The sequence below is a fragment of the Tachypleus tridentatus genome, chromosome 13, assembly GCF_004210375.1.
Source record: "Tachypleus tridentatus isolate NWPU-2018 chromosome 13, ASM421037v1, whole genome shotgun sequence".
NCBI lineage: Eukaryota > Metazoa > Arthropoda > Merostomata > Xiphosura > Limulidae > Tachypleus > Tachypleus tridentatus.
The window spans coordinates 192,036,384-192,063,041 of NC_134837.1; the positions used below are offsets into that span (position 1 = coordinate 192,036,384).

Consider the following 26,658-nt stretch of genomic DNA (forward strand, 5'->3'; position numbering starts at 1 on the left):
ACATTTTCCACATTAACCTTGTCAGTGGTGGAATCCTGCCTTCCACATGGCATGGAAGGCTCAAAAACGGGCCTGGGATACTTTCCGTAAATATCTCACACTCTCGCACTGCTTTGCTTTCCAGCAGGCCCATGCACATGCTCGGTGGGTAAGACATCAAAGCCAGGAAGACTCTTGGATTAAGTTCACAATCAGCATATATTCTACCACCAGTTCCAAAGTCATATGGGACAAGATCTGAAAGGTCAGTAGGCAATATAATACTGTCACCCTCTCAATTTTGCTCTCTGATGGCCAGGAAGAAGCTGATACCTGGAGCATTGCTGATACTCTTGGTGAAAACTTTTGCCAGGTATTTAGCACTTCTGCTTCTTCCTCCACCTTCTTGGCCATCAAGACTTGGGCACAGCGATCACCTCATTCCTGGAGCTGATTGTCTCTATAACTATAATTGTGTTTTTACACTGGTGGAACTCAAACCTGGACCTACGTTGGTCGGACTTGATGATGTATACTATGAAATGCTGCACCATCTATCTACAGCTTCTCTTGCTATTCAACTCTTTGTTTTTAACCCATTCTCTTCTACAGGAACTTGGAGTCCCTCATAGCTGTGTTTTGAGTGTCATTATAAAGATTAATGCTATCACTGAACGACTCCCACTTACTGTTTCAAATGTGCTCTATGTCGAAGACTTTCACTTCTCATGCCAGTCATCGAATGTGAGGTATATTGAGCAGCAGCTACAGGCTGCTTGGAATTGTTTACTGAAATGGACCACAGCAAACAGCTTTAATTTCTCTGTCTCTGAAACCATTTGCGTTCACTTTTGCCCGCAAAGGGAGTATTCACCTTTATCCAGAACTCTGTATCAGTGAAGTTCTACTGCCTGTTGTCCCCAAGACAAAGTTCTTGAGGCTTATCTTTGACTGTAAGCTGACGTTTATACCACCACACATTAAGCAACTATGGGTCAAATGTACAAGAGAACTGAACATGCTCCATGTCCTCTCCTCCACCACTTGGGGAGCAGATCATTGTTCTATGCTAAAGATATATTGTGCTTTTATTCGATTGAAACTCGACTATGGGTCACTGATCTGTGGGTCTGCAAGGACCTTGGCCTAAAAGATGCTGGACCCCATTCATCATCAAGGATTTCAACTCTGCACCTGGGCTTTATGCACTTCTCCAGTTCAGAGCTTACACACAGTCTCATGAACCTTCTTTGCACCTCCACTGTTTCCAACTGTCTTTACTATATGCTTTGAAACTTCGTTCCTTACAAAAGCATCCCACCTGGTTTTTCTTTTCCTTCCTCAGTGGGCCATACTTTTTTAGAACAGACATTCTGCCATTGCTTCTTTTAGCTTTTGCATTCAGGTGCAATTCAATGAATTAGGTCTGTCCTTGGATAGCATTGCTGTATCCACTGGTCAGTCCATCCCACCATGGATTATTAGTCCCCAAATGTGACTTATCTTTAAGTCATCTGAGGAAAGTAGACACCCCCAATTGGAAATACTGTCTGTTATTTGCTGAACATCTTTTGAACCATCCTTCCATTCCTGTTTATACAGATGGTTCGAAATTAGATGAATGTGTGGGCTCTGCCATGATTTGTTGTGGTTCGGTGGTTGCATGCGGAATCCCCTCTACAGCTTCTGTGTTCACTGCTGAACTGTATGCCATTTCTTTTGCCATGGATCACATAGAAGTTAAGAAGTACTCAAACTGCACTATTTATGCTGACTCGCTACTGAACCTGGAATTACTTCACGTTAGTTCACACCCTGTTCTCACTGATATTCAAAACTGACTGGCCAATTTCTCTAACATCTACTTTTATCCAGTTTTTCTGGATACCAGGCAACATTGATATTTGCAGGAATGAGCTTGTTAACACCACAGTTAAATCTATTAGCTCTAGCAGTATCACTGCTGTGTCTGTTCCATACATGGACTATGATCCTGTATTCAAGGCTTGGCTCCATACCAGTTGGCAGTTGACTTGGAGTGAGCAATGCAAAAAGAATGTTCTCCAATTAAAACCCTCTGTTGGACTTTGACCATTTTACTTTTGTAAGGATTGGAAAGAGGAAGCTGTTTTAACTTGACTATGCATTGGCCAGTTTTTAACTCATCATTTTCTTTTATCTGGGACTGATACACCAATGTGTTGTATATGTTAGCATTTAGGTTATCGTTATGACTCAACAATAGCACCATTTTAAACATTTCCTGTCCCAAGGTTTATCCGTAATGTTAGTGTTAATGGTGATGGTGACACTGTCCACCTTTAGAAATGTTAAGTTTTTAAAGGCCATTAACCTTTTTAATGCTATTTAATTTTTTTATTTTATACATTAGACCTTTTTTAATGTGATTCCTTTTTAAGAATCAAAGTACATCTAGTTTGATTTGAAATTAGAAAATAGCTGTAATGTCAAATAACTCAACCAGGACTGGAAAGGCCAACTTCAGGTGACCAATGCTGCTGTTTTCACTACCTGTTAGTCATCCTGGTGAGTTGTAATTAACATTTTGCTACAAGTCTTTTAAAACTTTATTACTTTACTGTCTGGAAATGGCTATAATGTCAAACCCAAAACAAGGACTAGAAAGGCCAACTTCAGGTGACTAACAGTGGTTTTTGAACTTGCATGTTGGTGCTCCTAGCGAGTTATGATAATTACAATTATACTACAGAAAGTCCTTTACAACTTGTATTACTGTAGTTTTTCTCTTACCACTGTAGATTAGATGTAAAATTGGTTTTAATGCTATTTATGTTGTTTTTTTAATTCAAAAATTAAAATTTGTTCTGTTTTACCTTAATTTCTTTTTACTAATTTTGCTTTAACTTTTTTACTGGATGTTTGGTACAAATAGCCTAGTTTGCTTTGCACCATAAAACCCCAATCCAACCGATTACACGTCTTTAATTAAATAGAAAAACAACAAAAACTTAAAAGATTAAACTTCTTTAATTTTGAGAATTATTAGATCTAAATTTAACACTTCCTAATTATTATTGAAATCAGTATCTGCTCAGGATTTGTAACTACCAGTAATTTAAAGTGATATTGCATATTTAATAAGATGTAGCATTTACTTGTGTTTTACACATGTGAAAATGTAATTTTGATTTTTTTCTTTGTAGGCTTATTCAATGCGTCCATCGATCATATTCTTTGATGAGATTGATGGTTTAGCTCCTGTGAGGTCAACCAGGCAAGATCAGATACATAGTTCCATTGTTTCCACACTGCTGGCTTTAATGGATGGTTTAGATAATAGGGGAGAGATCGTTGTCATTGGTGCCACAAATCGTATTGACTCGATTGATCCAGCTTTGCGTCGGCCCGGAAGGTTTGATAGGGAATTTCATTTCGGACTGCCATCTTTAGAGGTATGTTTGCTTTCTTTTTATTATTTTAACAAGACTTTGAATGTTAGTTGTTAGCAATATTCAAATGCAATTTATCTTAATAGAAATTAAGATGTTATTAAGTAATATTTTAAAAAGGTGAAACAGTTACATGATGAAAGGGAAGAAAATTCAGTTGTACTCTATTTATTGCTAGGTTTTCACTGTGAGTAATATTATATAATAATGAATTTGTAAAAAAAATGTGTACAACCAACCTGAACTCTCACAGGATGAGTTCTTGATGAGGAAGAAAATGTATTTCTGTCTGACTTATTGATGGCCAAGAAATTTTTACATTCTTAAAATTATCATCTTGCACTTTATTCTTTAGAGCAATCATTAAAATAAACTATGATTTTTATCCTTAACTTTTGCTACAGTCATCTTTTTGTTGCACATTTCATGAGGTTTTAGTGGATTACATTCAAATTTTAATTTAATTTTTGTTATTATAATGTATAAATAAATTTTGCACAACATTATAGCTAATAATAGTACATATGTTTTTAAGTTCTTCATTTTGTAAAGCAGTAGTTTAAAAACTATCCCAAATTTCTCCTTTTGCGAAAATTGTGAAATTTTCTCCTGAGGCATTCCTTCTTTAATTTGTTTACCACCTCTCCAGAAAGTCTTAAATATAATGTAAGTTACTTATTATGTCATCACACAGACAAAGCATAATTTTTATAGCCTTCAATCTTACTTGGTTACAGAACCATTGAATAGAAAATGAAACCATTCTTGCCCACCTGTCAAGTCGTCTGTTTCAGAAATTGCCATTAGTTCTCTTTAATGTTTAGTGCATTTAATTTTAACCAATAAAAGGAGAAAGTTTTAGTCTGTATCATTACCTGTAAATTCTATTTTGCTTTCAGTTCAAGCTTATTTCCTATCTATGAGCTGAGCTGAAATTTTAACTGCTCTTGTTACATAGTTAGAAAGCCAGAAAAATAACGATAGTTATGGCACATTGTCTCCTTTTTGGATGCTATTTTTCTGTGTTCTTTGGTGCATTACTTATAAATTATTTAGTGTAATAGTCATTTAGTATAAAATGAACCTCATAAAGAGTTAGGGTGGAAAAAATAAGTTTTAGTGAAAAGAATTACAAGGTCTTAGAGATTACACAAAATAAGATTGGGTTTTGCAAAAGAAAAATATTTTTTAAATCTTAACATGAAAATCACTTTGCACTTGGAACAGTCAACATTTTGACTTCATGTATTCATAGAGAAATATTTAGTGAAAACACATTATTAAAAATATTGATTTTTTTTTTTTAATCTACAAGTGACTTAATTACTGAAAACTTGTGAAATTGCATGAAAATACACAAGTTATAGTGTGGATTATGAACATGGCTGATTTGACTGTGCTCATAATAAGGTTAAATAAATGATAATTTACTTTCAGAGCACTAGTTTTATTATTAATTTGAAAGTTTGATTAGAAAAAAGGTGTTCTTAGTTCTCAGACCTAATTCCGTTACTTTATATTGTAAGCGCATTATACTTATATTCCATGAAACATTTTCACCTAATTTTATAAAATGTAGAAAAAGACGCAAATCTTATTTATACACACAAACTTGTACATAAGCTGTGAAATATTTGTTTCACCTTGTCTTCAAATACAGATAAAATATACTTTGACCTAACTTAGCATTCTGAATTAGATAATTTATTCTGTTTGTAACCTTTGGCTATAAAGGCATCAGGCATCATATAAATAAATGAAACAAACACTTGAACCTCTGTGCTGGAGATACAACAGCACCTTACTTTTTGTAAGCTAGCTAGATTTTTCATGTTATATTTATGTAGACAACCAGAGCTCCTGTTTATTTATGTCCTTGCTACAAAACCTCACAGAGCAAGGCATAGTAGTTTACCTTTCATCCATTCGTCTGACTCTTGTGAACAGGATATCTCAAGACTCAATGGATTGATTCTGAGCAAAGTTATACAATAGGTTCCAAATACAGTGTCAAATCTATTTAATTTTAAAAGGTTATGAGTCAAAGGTGAAGGTCAGAAGGTTACTGATACATTAAGAATCAATTCAAATATTGTAGACAGTTACTACATCACTAAATTGTGGGGGCTTAAATATACAATGTAACATAGGTATTTTATAAATACAACTTGCATTTATTTTACAGCTTAAACACTTTATTTTTGATTTACTTCTAGTACACTCAGTCACACAGATTTTTATATGTTGTGAGCATGGCATGGTCTGGTGGTAAGGGACCAGACTTGCAAATTGTAAGTCACTTTACATATTTGCTCTTACAGTTGTGAGACATTATGATGTGATGGCCAATCCCACTTATAGGTGATGGATTAATTATGTTGATTAGCTGCTGTCCTTGTAGTCCATAACTTAATTAGGAACAGCTAGTCTAGATATTCCTTGACTAGCTTTGCACAGAATACAACAATCCTTTATGTTGTCTAACACTCTTTGACACTTAAGTTGTTAGCATTAAGTGTTTTTTTACACTAAGTGTCTGATTTGTGTATGTAAGCATATATGACCAAGAAAGTGGCCAAAGATTATGTAACACTTAACAAGTCTTGTGTAAAATAAGTGAACATTTCTTTCTCAATAAAAGTAGGTTTAGCAATATTTCATGTTATTTAGAAATTAAAGAAAAGTATTATTAATTTTTGATTATTCAGAAATATTTATAGTGTTACATTAGCTAATAGATATATCATGTATTAGTTATTATTGTAAAATTAGAAAGTTTTAGAAATATCATATCTGAAACAATGAAAGCCTTAACATAGCCACACCCTTGTGCAAATTAATTGAAACAAGACGGAAAATTACGAGTTTTTCAATTTTTTGCCTTTCATTTCTGAGAATTCAAAAATTACTCGCAAATTAATACATAATATGACCGCCTCTATTTTTCAGAAGATCATTAATCTGCTTTGGCATTGAGTCCACGAGTTGACTGGAATCTTTACTAATTTTTGGATCGTGGTATCACACCTCAATTGTGGCCTCAATTAGCTTATTTTTCATAGTACAGTCTTTTCTGCAAAGTTTTTCTTTACAAATTGCCCAAAGATTTTCAATAGGATTTAAGTCTGGAGAGTTTCCAGGCCAGTCCAGCACCTTTATTCGCGTTGTAGTTATAAAATTCTTCACAAGTTTCAAGATCTGGCACGGAGCCAGATCCATCTGGAAATATCTTTTACAATTCTGGAACGACTATTCTCTGCAAAACTTTGATGTACTGTGGTCTTCGCATCATACCTTCTATGATATGTAAGTCTCCAATGCCATAGTAGCTGAAAAAGCCCCAAAACATCATCTTCAAGAGATGTTTTATGAACTGATTGATGTGAGATTCTCGAAGTTTTTCACCTGGAGATCTGCAAACATGCAGACTTCTTTGACCCCAATACAGTTTTTTCTTCATTGAGTTGGTAAGAAGTTGTTTTTCGACTGGTCTCCTTGCCCTTCTAATGCAATTTTGAATGATGTAATATTCCTCAAAATTTTGCCATATATCCCAAAAATAGATCGACCGTACTGCAAAACACAGCTAATGATGCCATCTGTGTGAAAAAATGACTATTAAAGGAAATCAGTGGGTCCAGTGAGCCAACATCAGCGGCCATGCTGAAAATATTGTAAAATGACCATTTGTTTTAATTAATTTTCACAAGGGTGTATTTGTTAAAGGTACCATGAAAAATATTTCACTCAGTGTTTTGATTGTACACAAAGGTGATGTGCATGTTATGCAAGATTTATTTGAAACAAAGATTGAAATATAAAAATACACCTGAAAATTGTGTTTATTATGTATAGTAGTAGTTTCTCAGGTTAGCATAACAGTATTGTGTTTAACAAGTAAAAAAGAAGTGTTCATTGCTTTGTAAACTACAGTTTTAATTTGAGGATATTTATTGTTTTCTTTTTTCAAAGGCTAGACAGACCATATTACGCATTCATACCAAACATTGGCAACCTACCCTGTCTGATTCCTTGTTAGAAGAACTGGCTGTTCGAACTGTTGGTTACTGTGGTGCTGACCTAAAGGCCTTGTGTACAGAAGCTACCTTACTGGCATTACGAAGATGTTACCCACAGATATACAAGTCAAGGCAGAAACTTCAACTTGATTTGAATACAATTAAGGTTATAATCTCTACTTATACTTTTCTCTCAAACATTATTCCTTTTATTGAGATTACTAAACACTTTACAAATGTTCTAATACAGCAGTACAAGTAATTTCTTAAAAATAATATCCATTGTGTGATTTGTGTCTGGGAATATATTTGCTTATTAGTGTTTGATAAGGTTGAAACTTGTGAAAGTATTTTTAAGTAGTTTGATGCTAAAATAACATCACTGAAAATTACAAATTTTAAGATTTTTTTTTAACATCACCTCAGTACTCCCCTTATCTATACAGGAGGGTAAAAATACACATTATCATGTATGTCAGTAAGCTTGGTATCAAAACACAATTTTAAATTCAAATCTTTACATTATACAAGTTTTAATTTATTCATTTCCAAAGGAAATACTTAAGTTCTTATTTTTCTCTTGTTGGATAGTGGATCTGCACTATGACATGTTCATTTGATATGTATTATTTCTATACTTGTGTGATTTTTTAAATGCATACTTTAGATACTGACAAGTCAGAACATCAGTTTTTAGAACCTACAGTATTCTTACTTTACTGATGTATATGAAAATGGTCAAGCTCATATGACTCGCTTCATCCATGTCATCATTTCTTTTTAATAATTTGTCAGTAATTATCTCTAACATGGTTTAGGATTAGTTATAACCAACAGAAACTTTTTTTTTTAGTACAAATTTCCTTATATTGCTATTTCATTTTGACTCCTGTAAGTACAAGTGTAGTTTTAATTTCATTGTTTTGTTATGTTTTTCTGGCTTGAGCAGCTAATGTGATTTTCTTTTTTTTAAGCCTTATCTGCAGTTTAATTAAAAAGTCAGTTAAATTATATTAGCCTTAGAACATTCTATTCTAATGCTTACTACAAAGGTACCTGTGTTACTTTAAAAGGTACATTTATGTACTTGATAATTGTTATGAATAAATTCGTGCTAAGGATGTAAGTTCCCAAGTACAAATTACTGAAATCCGAAATAGGCTTCACCTTTCAACTGTGATGTGTGTATGCAAATTTATTATTTATTAATATATTTATTTTTATCAAAACAAAATTAAACAAAATATTAGAAAGTTATTAGGTCAATTTTTTTTTTTTTTTTTTTTATTTATTTTAAGCTTAGTAGGTGTTTTGGCTTTAAAGACCTTTGGAGAGACTCCAAAGGCAAACCAGGGGCGCTCAGAAACTTCTGTTTCTCTTCATCCCCGTGCATGAAAAAAAGGTTAATGTCATCCGTGATTGAAAGATAAACACTTGGTTGCTTAGTGACTTGGTAGATTTCTGCTGGTCGACTTGGGGGCGTTTCGGGGTAGTTGCAATGAAGGCCAGAGAGACGAAGTGAGGAAAAAAAATAACAAAACTAACGTAACGAGCAGGGTAAATAGGGTAGAGTAGGGAAACATATTAACTTAGATTCTATATGCAATGAAGAGAAGGGACAGGGTAACGGATCACCTTTTCAGGGCCTGGATAAAGAAATGCCCAAAATTTTGCTGTAAGAAAAACGGGAGTACCCCGAGAAAACCCACTTTCATGATCAGGGCGCTGAATAATCTACTCTGACTTTGCCCTGGATAGTTGGGGAATTTATATCAAGTAATTATGGAGGGGTTAGATATGGCCAATCCTCATTGGAGAGGGACTGCACTTGTCAGAGCCTAGAAGGTAACTTTCTAAGTGTCAGCAAGAGACTTTGGTTCTCTAGTCTTTCTATTTTGGTGAGTTTCGATCGTAGTCTTATAGCATGTGTGTGTGTGTGTGCTAAACTAAACTAAACTACCATGGCAGGGGTTCAGTTTAGAGAGAGAGAAATCAGAAGAGTTCTCTCTCCAACTGGGGTGTTCAGGAACTTTGTAGTTTCTCTTCGTCCTCTTTACACTATCGGCAGTCGTTTTCGCTAGTACTCACCACCTGTGTGGAAACGGGCCGTAACCAGCCCACAGGTCCCGGGCACACCGGGTTAACAGGTGAGAGGAGGCTGAACACAATGTTTCCATCCTGTCTCAGACAGACTATGCCCCCTGGCTGCTCTACTAAGTACAACACCCCCGACCGATACCTAGGTCGTCTGCGGACGATTTGGTGCCCCCACATTTCACCGTGTGGTTCGGTATCGAATAGCAACGGGTACCATGTTCATCCCACAGCGCCAGTTTAGACAAATCGCTCCACCAACTAAGAACGGCCATGCACCACCACCCACTCAATTAAAAATAATAAATTTATTAAATCGGCTGAAGCTAGTCGTGTCATTTGTTTTTTACATTAAATTTTTCATTAGGGTTAATTGCCTGTTGGGTACTTGCGCAGTGTGAAAAGAGCATTGTTAAGTAATAGAATTAAAAGCAAGCAGGTGTAAAAGGTTACAACACTGATGCTGTCAAGATAAATAACACGGGCCTGTGGATTTAAACCTCAAATGTTTTGGTTTCAATAATTCAGCTACACAGACTTCAAAAATCATTTCTTTTTTCTATCAAAAAGATTTTTTCACACACCAGGAAGGAAAACTTACTTGGATCAATTTATTATTTAATTTACAATGTATTACATTACCTAAATTAACTTGCATGTAACCATATTAAAGGCCTAAGGAAAACCATCTTTATATGTGATTGCTTTGTATATCTTCTTCCTGGGCTTTTTGATGTTCTTTATCCTTTAATAAAACACTGAATTAACTTGTGATTGTTGTGAGTTATTATTTATAATGCTAATGTACATTTGGTTACAAACCTTTTTCAGTATTTTTATTTAAAAATGTATGATTATTTATTTTTCTCTGCAGATAGAAAGATGGGATTTTGAAAAAGCCATGACCAAAATTGTGCCTGCAACCCAACGTTCATCTCCGTCCCCTGCCAGATCATTGAAGCTGTCTCTTAGGCCTTTATTACAACGCTTCCTGGAAAAAGGAATCAAATCCCTTAAAGTTGTCTTCCCTGCTGGACTTGGAAAGGCTCTTACACCTTCCAATTCAAGTAAGTATGAACTAAAAACAAAACGTTAGTTGAGCTGTTTTTCTATTGAAAGATGTAACATTGGTTATTATCATTAAGAAAATAATCTTTTTGTTGACCAAAACATCCATGAAATGTTAAAGGTTAAATGACAAAAATGTTTTTTGCCTTTAAAAGTTATTATTATATATCACAAATTAATAGTTGTGTGATTCATACATATAGAAATAATAATTAGTTTATAGATTTATGAGTTTAGTGTGATATTACTTTCTAATTGTCACCATATTTTGTACATTTGTTATATTTAATTTAATAAAAATCTAATTTTATTAAACTGTTATTATGCTATTGTAAGTATTTTATATTCATTGTGTTTTGTCTTTTTCTTGACACTTTCATCAGTCTTGAATATAGCTTTAACATGTTTCATCTTCTAATAATCAATTCATTTTTTACAAAACATAACTTAATGATAAAGTAAAACAAACAAGATAATAGGAAGCATTTATTAAATCTTTCAGAATCATCATAATTCCATCATTAATAATCAGTAGGTACAAAATAAATAAACAATGTTTGTTATTACTGCAGAATACAAGAAATACAAGAAGCAAACAATTCGAATATATAAATATGAGAAAGTGAAAGATGTACCACTGATGAAAGGTAAAATGAGTTTCAAATTAAGAGAATACTGTATTATTATTTAGGGATGAAGGAACGTGTACAAAAAATATTATACATAAGAACTCTGTAGTCAATATTTTTGTTTCATAACTCTAGATTATTGATGATGGAATTGTGTGGATTCTAAAATGTTTAATAAATGCTTCCTTTTATCATGTTTGTGTTTTGCTTGATAATTAAGTTTTATAGTTTTTAATTCAATTTTCAACACCAACATTGCTAATAAATGATTTTTATTACATTTTGACATACAATTTTTAGTAAATTTCTGTGAAACATTGTGAGAAGTTGTGCAATGTTAGGACTTAAAAATTAGTTTTTGCTAAATTCTTCTTGGACAATGTTAAGAAACATATTCAGTATATTTAAGTGTTGTGCAGTTTTACTAGATATGAAAATTGTAATTTAATTGAGAAATATACTCTTCACAAAAAAGAAATGCAAAAGGGATATTTTTATTTTAAAGAGAAATATGTGTAATAACGTTACAAGCTCAGAGTATGTGATGTTACACGTGTTAAGGCACTGATTGTCAGACCAAAATGACAATAATAGTTGTGCACTTTGAAAACGGAGGAAAACATCGGATTTTCGCCAAAACGCATTCGTGTCCAATAAATTTGTTTGAGAGATCTGCATGTTCTGCAAGTGCAACATGTGCAAAATCCCTATATAAGTGACAGGTTCTCGGTTTCCATAGCTCAGTGTTAAGCCACCGACACGCAATACAGTTACGCCAAGACTGACTGAAGCACAACGCAACAACGCTATTGGTCGCTTGGAAGCAGGCGAATCTCGATCAGATGTTGCCAGAGCTGTGAATGTCCACCCAAGCACCATCACACGGCTATGGAATTGTCACCAACAACATGGATCAACTCGTGACCGTCCACGATCTGGCAGACCTCGTGTGACCACGCCCGCACAAGATCTCTACATCTGGTTACGCACCTTCTGGATAGGACCACCACTGCGATGTTTACTGCCTCAACCATACCAGGGCTGTGTAGGATTTCCGATCAGACCGTACGCAACCGTTGATGAGATTCTTAGGCCCCATGTGCAACCCATCATGGTGAACGTCAACGACGTTTTTCAACATGACAACGCCCGCCCCTCACACAGCCCGACTCACCATTGTCTTTTTGAGACACCACAACATCAACGTTCTTTCCTGGCCCTCCAGATCACCAGATTTAAACCCCATCAAACATCTTTGGGACGAGTTGGACCGACGTCTGCGGCGACAACCTCAACCGCAGACTCTACCTCAGCTTGCAGCAGCTTTGCAGGCTAAGTGGACAGCCATTCCACAGGATGTGATTTGTCATCTCATGGTTTCCATGGGCAGGAGATGCCAAGGAGTTATTGATGCTCACGGGGGGCATACTCGTTATTGACGTTGAGTGACGTTAAACTTCAACTAGTAAGCGTGGACTTCGCCTTTGCAGACTTTGGATGTTCAGCAGTGAATGTGCAAAGTTTCACACGTGTCATACAGAACTACCCGGAATAAACTTGTTAACAATATGTCTCAAATTTTGCCTTTTGCGTTTCTTTTTTTGAAGAGTATATTTCTATAAAATGCTATTCAGCAGTATGCAGAAATTAAGGTAATATGTGAAAACTTAATTTCTTAAAAGGCTTTTTAAATATTATTTTAACATTTTTTTGTATTACTGTTTAAGAGGTAAATACACTGAAAAGTTTTTAATATTTATTTGTTTGTTTCACCTTTTATAATGTGTAACTTTAAAGTAGGGTTTTGCCAGTAATACATAGTTTGAAAATGATTTTGCCATATATTCTTAAATTTAAGTCCAATAATTTTTTTATTTAACTCCCCTTTGAAAGTTGCACTTTTTTTTTTCAACTGTGCTGAATGTTATTACATGATCAGTTGATCTGTCTACAATCCCAGTCTAAATACAATATTCATTCTGTTTTAAAGTAGTCATCTGTGGAAAATTTATTTTTTGTCAGAAGTTGTGTAATTTTAGTGTGCACATCATGTGTATTTTTTACTCAAAATGTGTTCTTTGTAAGGTTCAATATGACAGATAAAATACAGCAGTTTATTATTATTCCACATTCAGATTTATAGAAGTTTGAACCTACAAATGTTTTTAAATAACATGTTATTGTATGTAAATTAAGAATATCTTTCTCTATATATCAAATGAATTAAGAATGTAATTATTGTTGAAACACTTAATTAGTTTTGTTTTTGTTTTTTTTTTTTAAGTTCAAATTAAATCTGTATTCCCATCTATAAATCTAGAATAAATAGTTTTTACATAATCCTTTTTTTATATGACAGCAACAGAAAAGAAAAGTGAACTTGTGTTGTCAGAAGAAGATGAAAGTACATATTCTGATGATGAAGAGTTACTATCCCAGGAATTATCTTCGGTACCCACGGATGTAGAAAAGAGGATTGCTAGGTGTCATACTGATCATCTCCTTTAATGATTTTCTTCACATTAAAAATATTTTAAAATGAACCTTTTTTTTTAAACCAGATATGTTATATCTAGTATGTATTTATAGCAGCTAAAACTTCATAATCCTCCTTTTAATCAAATTGTTAGATATAAAATCTCAAATTTGCTTTTCACAGCTTTTTTCTGTTACTTACAATAAACTTTTGCTTGTCGTACTAGTTGTATTTATAACATACTTTAACTTTTTACAGTGACTGGGTTTTAAAAGAAAATCAAGTAATTTGTGTACAAACAACGATACATGCAATCTACATATTGTCTTTTATTGGGGAGTAGTATTTATTTAACTATATTGGTCATGTTATTAGGTCGTCCAGAAATATGTCATTTTCAAACTGTGTTGTGAAACATATTTTAATCAGTGTAAGCACCATTTGTTTCAACACACTTTTGCCAATGTGTAGCAATACTGTTTATGGCTCTGTTATAGAAAAAGAGTTTCTATGATGAATGAAATCCCCGAAAGTTTCTTCTGTAGCTGCCTGGTTTTGAAAGTGTTTATTGATCAAAAACTTGTCAAAGTGCTTAAAAAAATATGAAAATCTGTAGGGGAACGGTCTGGGGAATAAGGTATATGAGACAGAACTTTGATTCCCAATTCATTCAATTTTTGGAGCATCATCCTTGGCAGGTCTCATAATGCTGATTTTGTTGATTTTCAGTCAGCTGATGTTGAACCCACTTATCCTTTTTTTTTTTTCTTTGCAATCACACTCAGGTGGTTGGCAATGCTTGGTTTGGTTGTGTCTAGCTTTTCTACAAGCTCACACACTGCTGTGTGAGTGTCTGTCTCAACTGCTTCCCTTAATGTGTTTTCATCTATGGATGGCTTCCTTTCATGGCTGTTGTGGTCTTCAAAACCTTTGGAACCAATGCTGAACTGTATGTTCAGTAATAGATCCATGGTTGAATGTCTGGTTGATGTTCCATGTAGTTTCTGTAGCATTTTATTCAACTTTGAAAAGTTAGGGAGAAAAATCAGATGAAAGTTCTTTTTGTCCATGCTGCCTTGGGGGTTGCAAAACTTAATTTGAGTAGAGGTGAAACAGCAGACAATTAAGACACCTTGTAAGTAACAAACGTTGGATTAAACTAACCAACCAACAATAAATTACTCAATAATCAACCTCTATATAGCATTATGAGAATTTTTACATTTATTTCTGGACAATCTAATACTTGTATCAGTAAAGTCAGGTGTAATGTTACAGTTCCATATAGAGAAACTTGTGAATGTTTTGAAGCATATTTTAGCTTAATATATATGTAAAAATGGCTGGTTTGGGTTGAGAAAATTTTTATGTAGAGGAGCGAACAACGTTTTGACCTTCGGTGAACCTGACACTGATAAAATACTCTATAAAATAAGCAAATAATATCTGGAGAAGTAATAAACTGAGACCAGATGGTATTTAAACTGGTGCTTAGTCTTGACTGACAATTGTGTCAAGTTATTAAAACTGTTGGTGTTAGTTTTATGGATAAATGTGATACATGTTTTACCAGTTTGGATGGGAAAAGAGTGGTTACTTTTTAGTTGATGTAGGATATTTTAAAGGCAAAGTGTCTTGTATATTCTGACTTGAAAGTTGATACTGAACAAAATTCAACCTTTTGCTTTTCTTGGCATTCATGTGCTTTCAGCTAAGCTCTTCAACGTAATGTTGTAAACATTAGCCTTCTCTTCATTTATTCAATTTGTGCTTAATTGAAAAAAATTACAAGTGTAAGACTTTTCATCTGTATTTTTCAGAGGAATACAGTGTAGATTTGGTCCACCAAGTCACCGTCCGCGTCTGTTACTTGCTGGTGAGAAGGACCAAGGTCAAACCAGTCATTTAGGACCTGCCATACTTCACTGCCTAGAACATTTGCCTGTCCATAAACTTGACCTTCCAACCTTACATGCTGTGTCTTCTAGATCACCAGAAGAAGCCTGCACAGAGGTATGTTAGTTTTGTTGAGCTGTCTTCTATAAAAAGTTCAATTTGAAGTTCTACTATATTTCTTCAGTTTAATATTTTTTCTACAAGTATACACATACCATGGGTGAGAAACTTTTCTTCACACGTGTATAAAATGTCAATTAAGAAGCATAACCAGCTTTTGAAAAAATTGCATTCTCCTTAGGTGTGATAAATCATTGCAATTAAAATGAATATATTAGCAGTTATCTGACAAAGATGCTTAACCTTCCTGCCACAGGTGTCCTTTTCTGAATGTCACAAGGATTTACTGCATTATATTTACAAATGTAATTAAACTACTTTATCATAGTATATGAATAAACTTGGCATAAGAATATAGCTAATAATATGGGAATTATGATATTTGCTGTTTAGGTATCCCCTCCTTTCTAATTTTACCACTGCTCTGAGAAGTATTAAATTTAATGTAAATTATTTGATATAATGTTACCTTTACTGAGAAAAAGCATAATTTATATAGCCTTTAATTTTATTAAGTTATAGAGTCATAAAATACAAAATTGGATCCATTTTGCTATATCTGTCTGTCACGTTTTCTTTAAAATTGCTAGTAGTTCTGATCTGTAATGCTCTTATTTATAACCAATATAAAGTCAGTGTTTTAATCTATCAAATGACATATTATGTTATATTGTTTGCCGTACAGAGAATTATCTGTTTTGTTTCCAGTTCAGATTGTTCCCATGTGAAACACATTGATGAGCTTATCTGGGATTTTAACAGTTTTTGTTGCACAGGTAGAAATTTAAAACAAGCATGATAGTTAAAGGATATTGTTTGTTTGTTTGTGTATTTTGGTGCATTATTTAATTATATAAAAATTCAATGCAGGAGACCAATCCATTAGTATTAAAAAAAATGTTGGGTTAAATTTATTCCACAGTCAAGAGGAAAAAAAAAGACTGGGTAATCACTTTATTTATTGTTTATGTATATTTATTATTATTACTATAATAATAACTAAACTGAAAAATCACACTTTTCTGGTTAGGTTGTGTAAAATAAAGATTAAATAATAAGTTTTTGAGGTGTGTTTGACAAGTGACAACCTACAACTTCTGTGGTGGGGATATTAGTCAAAAACTATTGAAAGGAAAATATAATTTAGGTATAAACAGATGTATAATGTTCAAACAAATGTAGTCTCATATTACAGTTTGAAGACATTCTAAAAATAAAAGGTAATTTAGGTTGTTTTTGTGTATGATTACTTGGTCAGTCAAATTGACTAACCTTGTGTAATGTTTGAAATTTATTTAGGTTTTAAAGATTATTAAAATAAAATTTGAGATTTTTGAGATGAAGAAAACTATTTTTAATCTTAACATAAAAATCACTTTGTATTTGGAGTAGTCAACATTTTGACTTTACATATTTATGGAAAATGTTTTAGTAAAAATATTTCATTAAAAATTCTGTTTTTCTCTACAAATGACTCTTAATACTTACTGAAAGCTTGCAAAATTACATAAAGATACACAAAATATTTTATAAGTTATAGTATGAAAATATTGAAGGTCAGATTAACCAAACCTGTAGTAAGAGAGTTAAAACACTGATATAGAATTGGTTGCATTGTTTCCCCACAAGAAGCCAGTCTGGCCTATTTAGATTAAAGTCTGCTATCTTGGTCACAAAAGTTAAGAAAAATGTGTAGGAACAAAAGTATGTAAAATGCTCTTATAATTGCTTCATGTACTGAAACAGCTGGAGGTAGTTTAAGTGCCACAACTTATATGTACATTGCAGTTTTTTGCAGGATTTCAGTTGTCTATGTATAGCTTCAAATGTAGCTGTATTGTGTTAATTATTTTACCCATCTGTTTCTTAGCATAAAATATTAGAAATTCAAGAGAGTAATCTGTATTCATCATGTGAAAAAAGTGTGTACTTATTAATGTTTGTAATTTAGTTCTTCCATGAAGCCCAACGAACACTGCCAAGTGTATTGTATCTTCCACATCTGGACCAGTGGTGGAGTACATCTAGTGATATTTTAAGAGCGACATTCACAACATTGCTCTCAGATACTGACCCTAGTATTCCTCTTTTCCTGCTAACAACAAGTGACTGTCCACTAAAGGATCTTCCAGTCGAGGTTAGGTTATGAATATTGTCTTTTGTAATGTTTTATCCATTATACAATTTCATGTTGTTCCCAATTTTGATTGTATATTTATATTTTAAGTATTTTTAGAGTTTTTTTTTTTCTTGGTTGACCAAGCTTTCCCTCTCATAAAAAAAAAAAAAAAAAAAACATTATGTATTTATTACTTTATATTTAAAATATTGTGCAGTTTTTCAATTTTTTTATGTGAGAAATTTTGATTCTATATTGTTCAGGCCTTTCTATGACCTGTGTTTAGTGTGTCATTAAATAATATAAATCAAAATCATGTTGACATCTGAAGTTAAAATAATATTGAATGTGTTGTTTTCTTTCCCATTTTTAAGTGTAAAGAAATTTCATGATGGTTAACACTAATTTTTAACTGTGATATTTTTTCCATACAGGAAATTTAAGAAAGAAAATTGATACCATGATGAGAAGTGTGTGTCTGTCTGTCTGGCATTTTAATTATATATTTTCAAGTATATCAGTTGCTGATCAGAAAATGTTCATATACTCTGTCAGAAAGGATAAAGTACAATTTGCTTTGATAACATTCTGAATTTAATTTTCCCTAATAAGTAATATTAACTGTAACCCAAACCATGAAACTTGTATGAAATCTGACTTTTAAATTCATACCTGAATGGATTTAGAAATTTAAAAATCGCATCAGAAATTTCTTAATGAATGTGTGGAGGGAATTACATATAAAACTAATGTTTTATTTTTGTAATTTTCAGTTGAATGATTTTTTGAACAAGACCTGTTTGTTAAATCTTTTTGCCATTTTTTTATTAACTTGAAAACACTTGTAAATGAATTTGAATTTAATGAACAGTGTAAGAATAAAAATGTCAAAAACACAACACCTCTTATTGGAGGGGAAAAAATTCTTGCCAAATTAGGCTTAGCTATTTAAAGCAGTGATCCCTACAAACATAACATAAAGTGCTTTGTTTTGTGTGCAGAAGTGTGTTGCACATGACAGGAAATCAAACCATTTGGTAGAATTCACTATCCTAGGCATAAAGAGTAAAAAATCAAATTGAAGTGATGTGTTTTGATAATATTAATGTTTTGGTTCTGGATGATTCTGCTCATATGTTAGGCTCATTCTGCTAAAATGTTAGTTACACTGATACTTGATAAATTCTTTCATGATAGTACATATTTTTTTCCTTAATCTGTTCTACTGGCCTTACGTTCAAAAAGAAATGTTCACTATAATTTTGAATTTACTACATATACACATAGAGGAAATGTGGCAAGCTTTCAGTAAAATTTATGTCTATGAATTACAGTGTCTCACTAAAGAATTTGATTGTAAGGCAATGTTAATGTGAAGAGCAGAGAATAAAACTTTTATTGGATATTGTATGCTACCTTTGTAATAAAACTGCATAATATTGTTGTACAGATGCATAGACTTTATGAAAAATACTATAGTGATGAATTATTTACTGTGAAGTTTTTATATTTTTTGGCTCGGATCTGGGTACTAGACGTTAATTTTAGAAACTTGGTGGTTTGTTGATCTAAAAATCACTGAATTAACTCTTACTTCATTTAATTTTTTTTCAAACTTGCAAATGTTGTATGTTCCTACTACTAATGTAGAACATTAGGTTTTAACTTTATAGGTAATATTCTAAGTATGAATTTCCAAGCATTAGTTTATTTTTAATACCTGGACTCTATATAGGGAATTAGGATGTTCTATGTCTACTTTCACTGTGATGAAGCATTTTAAATAAAGACTGAACATGTACCTGATTTTAGTTAAGGAATTTTTGAAAGTATGAATATAATCAGTGTTATACACTAGCATAACTTTTAAATTCTCTTATCATTGATAAAATGTGATATTATTTTCACATGTTTTTTAAATGTTTAACTGTTCAATTTTAATATATTATGATCTTTTAATTAGGAAGTGAAAAGACATATTTTAAATTGCCTGTAGGTACAGCATCTTTTCAGTGTTGGACAAGGTGAAGTGTTACAGATGGAAAATCCAAATAGGTCAGAAAGATATGAATATTTCTCTAAACTGTTGTTAAGAGATGCAAAGAAGCCTCCCAAGAAAAAGAAAACCAAAAGTAGGATTCTTTCTAAATATATTCTGTTATATTCTCAAACTTATTGAATCACAAATATTATATAAAGTGTCATCTTTTCTCTCTTATTGAAAGGACAGCAGTAGATAGTTAAAAATAAATATCAGACTTCATCTCTGACTTTTTTTGGTAATAATGATAGTTGCAATGTGTATTTTTTTGTGAATGATTGTTTGGTATTGAATTATGAAAAATTGAAGTATGAGTGACTAGTTTTATTAGCTTATTTATGAATCATTTTTAAATTAATCTCTGGTTACTAAATTATTCTAAGTCTTGTAAAACCAACTGTTGTTAATGTTAAGAAAGTCCTTTGTATTACATGGACCATGTATGGCCTAGTTGTTAGTGTTCTGTGACTCCAAGAGCCCATGTTTTGCATCCTGTTCCTACAACATCTTGATCTACAATTTTTAGCTATAGGTATGTTATGAAAGTGAAGGTCAAGTCTTATTATTTGAATAAATTAGCTCAAGATTTTAAGGTGGGTGCTGTTAGATAGATAGTCCCTTTAGCTAATCAGTTCAGAATTAGGGATGGTAAGCACAGATATATTCCTCAGGTAGTCTTGCACAAATACCCAAAACAAGAGAGAGATTAAATAAACCTTAATGTAACTGGGACAGAAGTTATACAGCTGTTGTAATTTATGAAGTATTTTTAACATTCCAATTTTTACTATGCTGAATTTCCTTTCCCTTCCATTAATCTGTATACAAATTGATTAAATTTTGAAAACTGTGTGGTTTATTAACTCAGTTCTTGCTGTCATTCACTGCTGTAACAATGTATTTCATGGAAATATTTATTTTTAGTTATTTTTGCATGACAATGTATTGGTCATACAATGAAGAAATATAGCAAATCTATATAAATATAATAGTACTGCTTATTGTATGTCCATGTAACTGTGCAGAGTAAGGATGGGGCTTCACCAAAATTAATATAGACTTTCATTAGGTCCATGCAGGGTTACACACAAATTTTCAGTTTTGCAGTTTGTATGAGTGGGTGTTTTTTACCACTACTTGTCACTCTGTGTTGATGGATCTTCAGATTTAGCATGAAGCTTTGCTGGGTCTATGTGGAGATGCATGTTAACTTGTAATTTCATATATTTTTTAAATATGCAGTTTTATGAACAATTTTGCATCTTTAAAGTTACATATAAGAGAAGTAACTTTTTAGATGCTAAGATAGCTGTTCATTAATCATGAACTTGTATATCTTCCATCCAGGAGACAAGTACTGCAGCTGGTATTAACTAATCTTATGATTTAAGATAAAAGTATATTCTGAACAGTGATTATTACTGCCTACTGAACTGAAACTGGTAGAAATAATGATTCAGTGTAAATGAAAAACTATGGCATAATGAGAACCTAGTTTTAATTTCTAAATTTTTTCTCGTAATCTTTAACAAACTGATGTTCTTAGTAAGTCCTTTACAATGGGCACCCATCACACTGCATGACATTAAACTATGTTTTATTTATGTTATACCAATTAGTAAAGTACAAAATCATTGCTAATAACCCATATTCAAATAGTATACAAGCTTTAGTTTTTGATTTGCTAAGGCAATGCAGAAAAAAGTGGGTTAAAATATGGCCTTTTTTTATAAATAAAGCAAACCTACTGAATTATTTGTTTTATTTATAAATTTCCATATATTACTGCAGAAACTAGATTTATTATTTATCAATGAAATATTATTTAAGCAGTTATTTTTCTTCACCTGAGAATTTTTCTTGGGAAGTAAAATTTACTGTGTTTGTTTATGCAGTTTGTTTTCTTGTTTCACTGGTAAATACTAGTAGTCTGAAAAGTTTCCCATATTTATCAAAACTGATGTTCATTAGAATTCTAAACATTTTAAAGATATGGAAATAACCCTTCCTGTGGCTCCACCTCCTGAACCAAGGAAACTCACAAATGTTGAACTCCAGAAACTTGTTGAACAGGAGGAAGCAACCCTTAGAGAACTAAGACTGTTTTTGCGAGACATTTTGAATAAACTAGCCAGAGATAGAAGATTTGCTATGTTTACTAAACCAGTTGATCCAGAAGAGGTAGGAAGACTTTTAAAATTATAAATACTATCCTTTGACCTGTGAAGTTGTATTTACCTAACCAGTATATTATTTATATGCATATATTCTGCATTGACATTAGTTTTTTTAAGTGGATCTAGTACAAGTACATATACATTAAAAATAACACACACACAAGAATATCAATCAACTCTTGTATGTTTAATTGAGACATATATATATATAGAGAGAGAGAGAGAGAATTGAATTTTGTGAAGAAAAATTAAAACTACAGCCACAAAACAGACATCCAACATTTCCTTCACATGTTTGGAAAAATATGAGGCAGATGTGGGTTCTCAAGCCCACAGCATCACACATTTTTACCACCTTTTGCTGTCTGCAGCAGTTGGAAGTGAGAAGGTTGTCTTAATGTTTCATTTAGATAAAGTTTTTAGTAAGAAAAGCAAAAATATACTGTACATGAATGCAGAAGACTTCAAATTGTCCTTAAATATGGCATTCCAGTTCCCAAAAGGACTGGACAAATTCTAGATGTTGTGGTATGTATACTAAACTATACCTTTTGGTATTAAGCTATATACATGTATAATTTTTGTTATCAGTGCTAAGTACACCTGGCATTCTTTTATGGTCTCGTAGTGAAAATAGAAAGTATATATTCAGTCACTTTTTTACATTTTATTCTGGTTACAGAAGCATTGAATTTTTATTGTGACTCTTATAAATGCACAATTATAAAGACAAGGATTTACAAGATGAAAATGATTACATTTGTGAAGTTTTGTAGTGTGAAATTTTTCAGCATTATTTTTGATTTGGGAATTTCTTGTATCTAATTATAACAAGTTACTTTTTTAAGTAAATGAAGTTCTTATATTAGTATTATTTATGTACTACAATAAACTTATGTTCATTACAAAAGGTTTTGCATCATCCATACTAAACTTGAGTGTCATTGCATGACAGTGTATTATAATATTTCTTTTGATTACCAGTGCACATGATGCAAATCAAAAGCATCGTGAGAAATGAAAAGAACATAATCAGAAACTATAAAACAGCAAAAAATGGGTTTATAATAACTTGAAAAGTGTATAAAAAATTTTAAGTCTTAAAATTGCTTTGTTTTTTGGTGACAATGCTGTAATCTAACTACTTCCAAAATATACCTTGTTGGTGATTACAGTGCACCATAGTTTAATTTTGTCACCTACTGATAACTACTGGCTTTCATCTGTATCCATTTTTTAGAGCTGAGAATTATTTAGGTTTCAGTGTCCCTCTGAAAAGTGCACAAGTGCAAGTTTAACCAGTAATTTCACAATTAAACAAACAAAAGGCAACAAAACAAGTCAAATAAACCAAAAAAATGTGAAACATTTGACTGAGAGAAGTAAATATAAGCTAGTCAGCAGAAAAACTAAAATTCTGAATGTGCAACACTTCTGAATAGGCACCTAACAACATGACAGAAATTCATGTTTGAACCAGTAAAAACACTTTTATGAAATAAACTAGATAAGCATTATAGGATCCTTAAACATTTGTGAACAACATTTTTTAGGTGGAATAAATGTTACACATCCAATTAAATTATTGAAAACTGGTTAGAGCTTGCTCTAAGAATTTTCAGACCATTTGTTGAACCACTATTAAATTGCTGACAGTTCTAACAAAATATGATGGTTGTTTTTGAAATATGGAAAAGATAAAATGTTATTTAAATTATTAATCAACTTTTTGTAATCCAATAAACTACATGTTCAGTTGTTTTGATTTGTTTAAATAAATAACTTTCCACCTTTTATTCATTTAGACACTAATTTTTTTCAGTAGAATTTTTAAATTATTTATGGACTTGTTGTTAAGCTGAATTTAGCTTTGTATTTTCTCATACCATTGTGTGTTGTCTTTTTCTTCTATATTATTGTTTGGTTAACAACTTTTGTACAATTTTTAACTGCATTTTAGTTTTAGAACTTTAGAGCGAAAATATTGATTGGAAACATTTTCTTATTGCAACAGTACATTAATAATAAGTGCTTTTAATACTCTGTTAGAAGTGTGTGTATTAGTAGCTGCATATATATGTTGTAGTTTCCATTTGAATTAATTTTGGTTATTCACCCACAAAAAATATCTTTTGCACAAATTAGAGAAAAGACATGAATGTAAAATATTCTTTCAAAAACTAGCTTCTAAAGTAAAATCTTCAGTTTTTTGGAATTAATACACTCCCACAGGTTTTTAAAAATGTGTACATTTAAGATGCCAGCAACTTATTTTAATGTCTTCATTATTATTAAATTGAGGTAACATTATTTGTAGGTTCCAGATTATCATCATGTGATCAGTGATCCAATGGACTTGGAAACGATGATGACTAAAATTGATCTCCATTGCTATCAGTCTGTGTCACAGTTTTTAGATGATATTGACCTAATTTGTCATAATGCTCTTGAATACAATCCGGATAGAGATCCGTCAGGTAAAACTTCATAAATTATAGCATATATTGAATATAGTGTTTACTATTTTTTAATACACTACTTAATTTGATTTTATATACAGAAACTACTTTGCTATTCATTTTTTTTATTTCTATGTGAACAAATACAATTGTTTTGTCACTTTAGAGTGAAGTATTTCAAGAAACTTGCAGTGTGTTGAAAAGGTTAATTAATTTTTAATCTGTCTTTGTTTTAGGACTTTGTATTATTTCAATGTAACCATTTTGGAAATATTGCAAAAAAATAATTTGTATGTAGTGGGTGTTTTGTAATGTTAGTGTATCAATCTGCAAAACTGTATTTACACTGTAGAACAAGCATTTTAAAAAAATTTACTAAAGTACATGCAGTAAATCTAGAGCTTAAATCTTGGGTGTATAAAAATAAATTGAAACAAAAACAGTACAGGATAATAATGAATATAAATATACATTTTACAATCTGAGTACACATCTTATTGTTCTCTAGGTTCAAAAATACTTAAGCAAAGTTTATTTTTGTAAATATTTAGAAAGTGCTTCAAACTATACAAATGTTACATTTAGAATGAAATGAAAACCCCCCTTTTCTTTCTTTTTTTAAGTGCTATAACTATTATATTAGATACACCATTCATTATAATAATCAAATTGAACTTTGATATAGAATAGATACTACTTTATTCCACCAAGAATTTTTGATGTATTGTTTTTAATCTACTGTTACACTAAAGCTATAATGAAAAAAACAAAATTTAAGTACATATCACATTCTTTAATAGGATCTGTAGTGTTTTGACAGGTATAGTACAAAATAGTGATATTTACCTCAATAAAATAAGTTAGATATATATGTATTTGAGTTAAGCTGTTGCTATGAGCTGTTTAATATTCCTTAAATGTTTTTACTTTCATAATATTTTATGTATAAGCATTTCCCTAAAATACTAGCTGCAACCTGCACAACATTTGCAGTAATCTGCATTCCCTTTTGTTTTTACCCACTCCATTTAACCTGTACTTTCTTCCAGGTTGTATGTATTAAATTGATAAATTCAGGTCTATTTGCATTAAGACAAATAGTCTCGTATAAATGTAACTTCATTTAACAAAACTACAAGTGAACAATAAAGTAGTGACATTTATAATAGCATACAGAGTTTGAAAGTGTTATGTCTTGGTTTTACAAGTTGAAACAAAAATTCACAGAAATGGAAAACAAGCCCTGTAATTAATTAAAAGCATCGTACCACTCTACAGAATGAACTGAATTATTGCAAAGTAAAATAAATGTAAAGTTGTTACAAAGACACTTATCTAAATAAATGTGAAATGTCTGAATGCATGTTCATCAAGTGATAAGCATATGTTAGACCTAAATAAATCAAGAAAGCTCATAGAAATTGTATTTAGTGTAATGTCCATTTTATTTAGGAACCAATGTGGGTTATGTGTTGTTTGTGAAATACTTTGCAAATAAACAAAAATAAACTTTAGTTGTAGTCAAAGCCAGCCATCACTGGAAGGCAATGATTTTATGCTATCATATAGCATACTTATTGCATTGAAAGGTTTGAATAAACAAAAAAAACTGCTTAAATGATTACAAATCTTGACTCATTAGACAAAGGCCTTTTTAACATTATCAGAGTTGTAGTGTTTGATGGACAAGTTTATTAGAAAAGTTCTAGACAGATGAATGAAGTCATATTTATATTAACAATTTTAGCTAAGTTCACTGTATGAAAGAAAATATGTGATGTAGTTACACTTTTTGTATTGTAATAGACAAATTTAAAACAGATCTTAAAGTAATAAACACCATGAATTATTGGATTGTTAAAAACGTGTTTACAACTTTAAAAAGTAGTGAATATTTTTACACTTTTCAGATAAACTGATACGTCATCGTGCTTGTGCTTTAAAAGATACTGCTCATGCTTTAATTGATACAGAGTTAGATGAAGAGTTTGAAAAGATTTGTGAAGGCATCTTAGAATCTAGAAACCAGAGGGGTAAGTTTGAAGATATCAATAAAATATATACAAAAAGTTTTTAAAATGTCAGTAGAAACTTTGGTTGATGGCTAATGTGAAATGACTGTTTCAACAACTTTATGCTGCCATCATCAG

At 31.9% G+C, this 26,658-nt stretch overlaps 1 protein-coding gene across 1 annotated transcript in view; it reads left to right on the forward strand.

The window, feature by feature from the left end:
- The window catches only part of LOC143240900 (ATPase family AAA domain-containing protein 2-like), a 76,511-nt gene that overhangs the window by 39,518 nt on the left and 10,335 nt on the right, over positions 1 to 26,658 (forward strand). The window contains exons 11-20 of the mRNA XM_076484144.1: positions 3,165 to 3,413; positions 7,383 to 7,595; positions 10,398 to 10,590; positions 13,580 to 13,703; positions 15,517 to 15,709; positions 17,664 to 17,849; positions 19,828 to 19,963; positions 21,863 to 22,053; positions 24,367 to 24,526; positions 26,419 to 26,541. Coding sequence (XP_076340259.1) covers positions 3,165 to 3,413; positions 7,383 to 7,595; positions 10,398 to 10,590; positions 13,580 to 13,703; positions 15,517 to 15,709; positions 17,664 to 17,849; positions 19,828 to 19,963; positions 21,863 to 22,053; positions 24,367 to 24,526; positions 26,419 to 26,541 — 1,768 coding nt within the window. The remainder of the gene's footprint in view (positions 1 to 3,164; positions 3,414 to 7,382; positions 7,596 to 10,397; positions 10,591 to 13,579; positions 13,704 to 15,516; positions 15,710 to 17,663; positions 17,850 to 19,827; positions 19,964 to 21,862; positions 22,054 to 24,366; positions 24,527 to 26,418; positions 26,542 to 26,658) is intronic.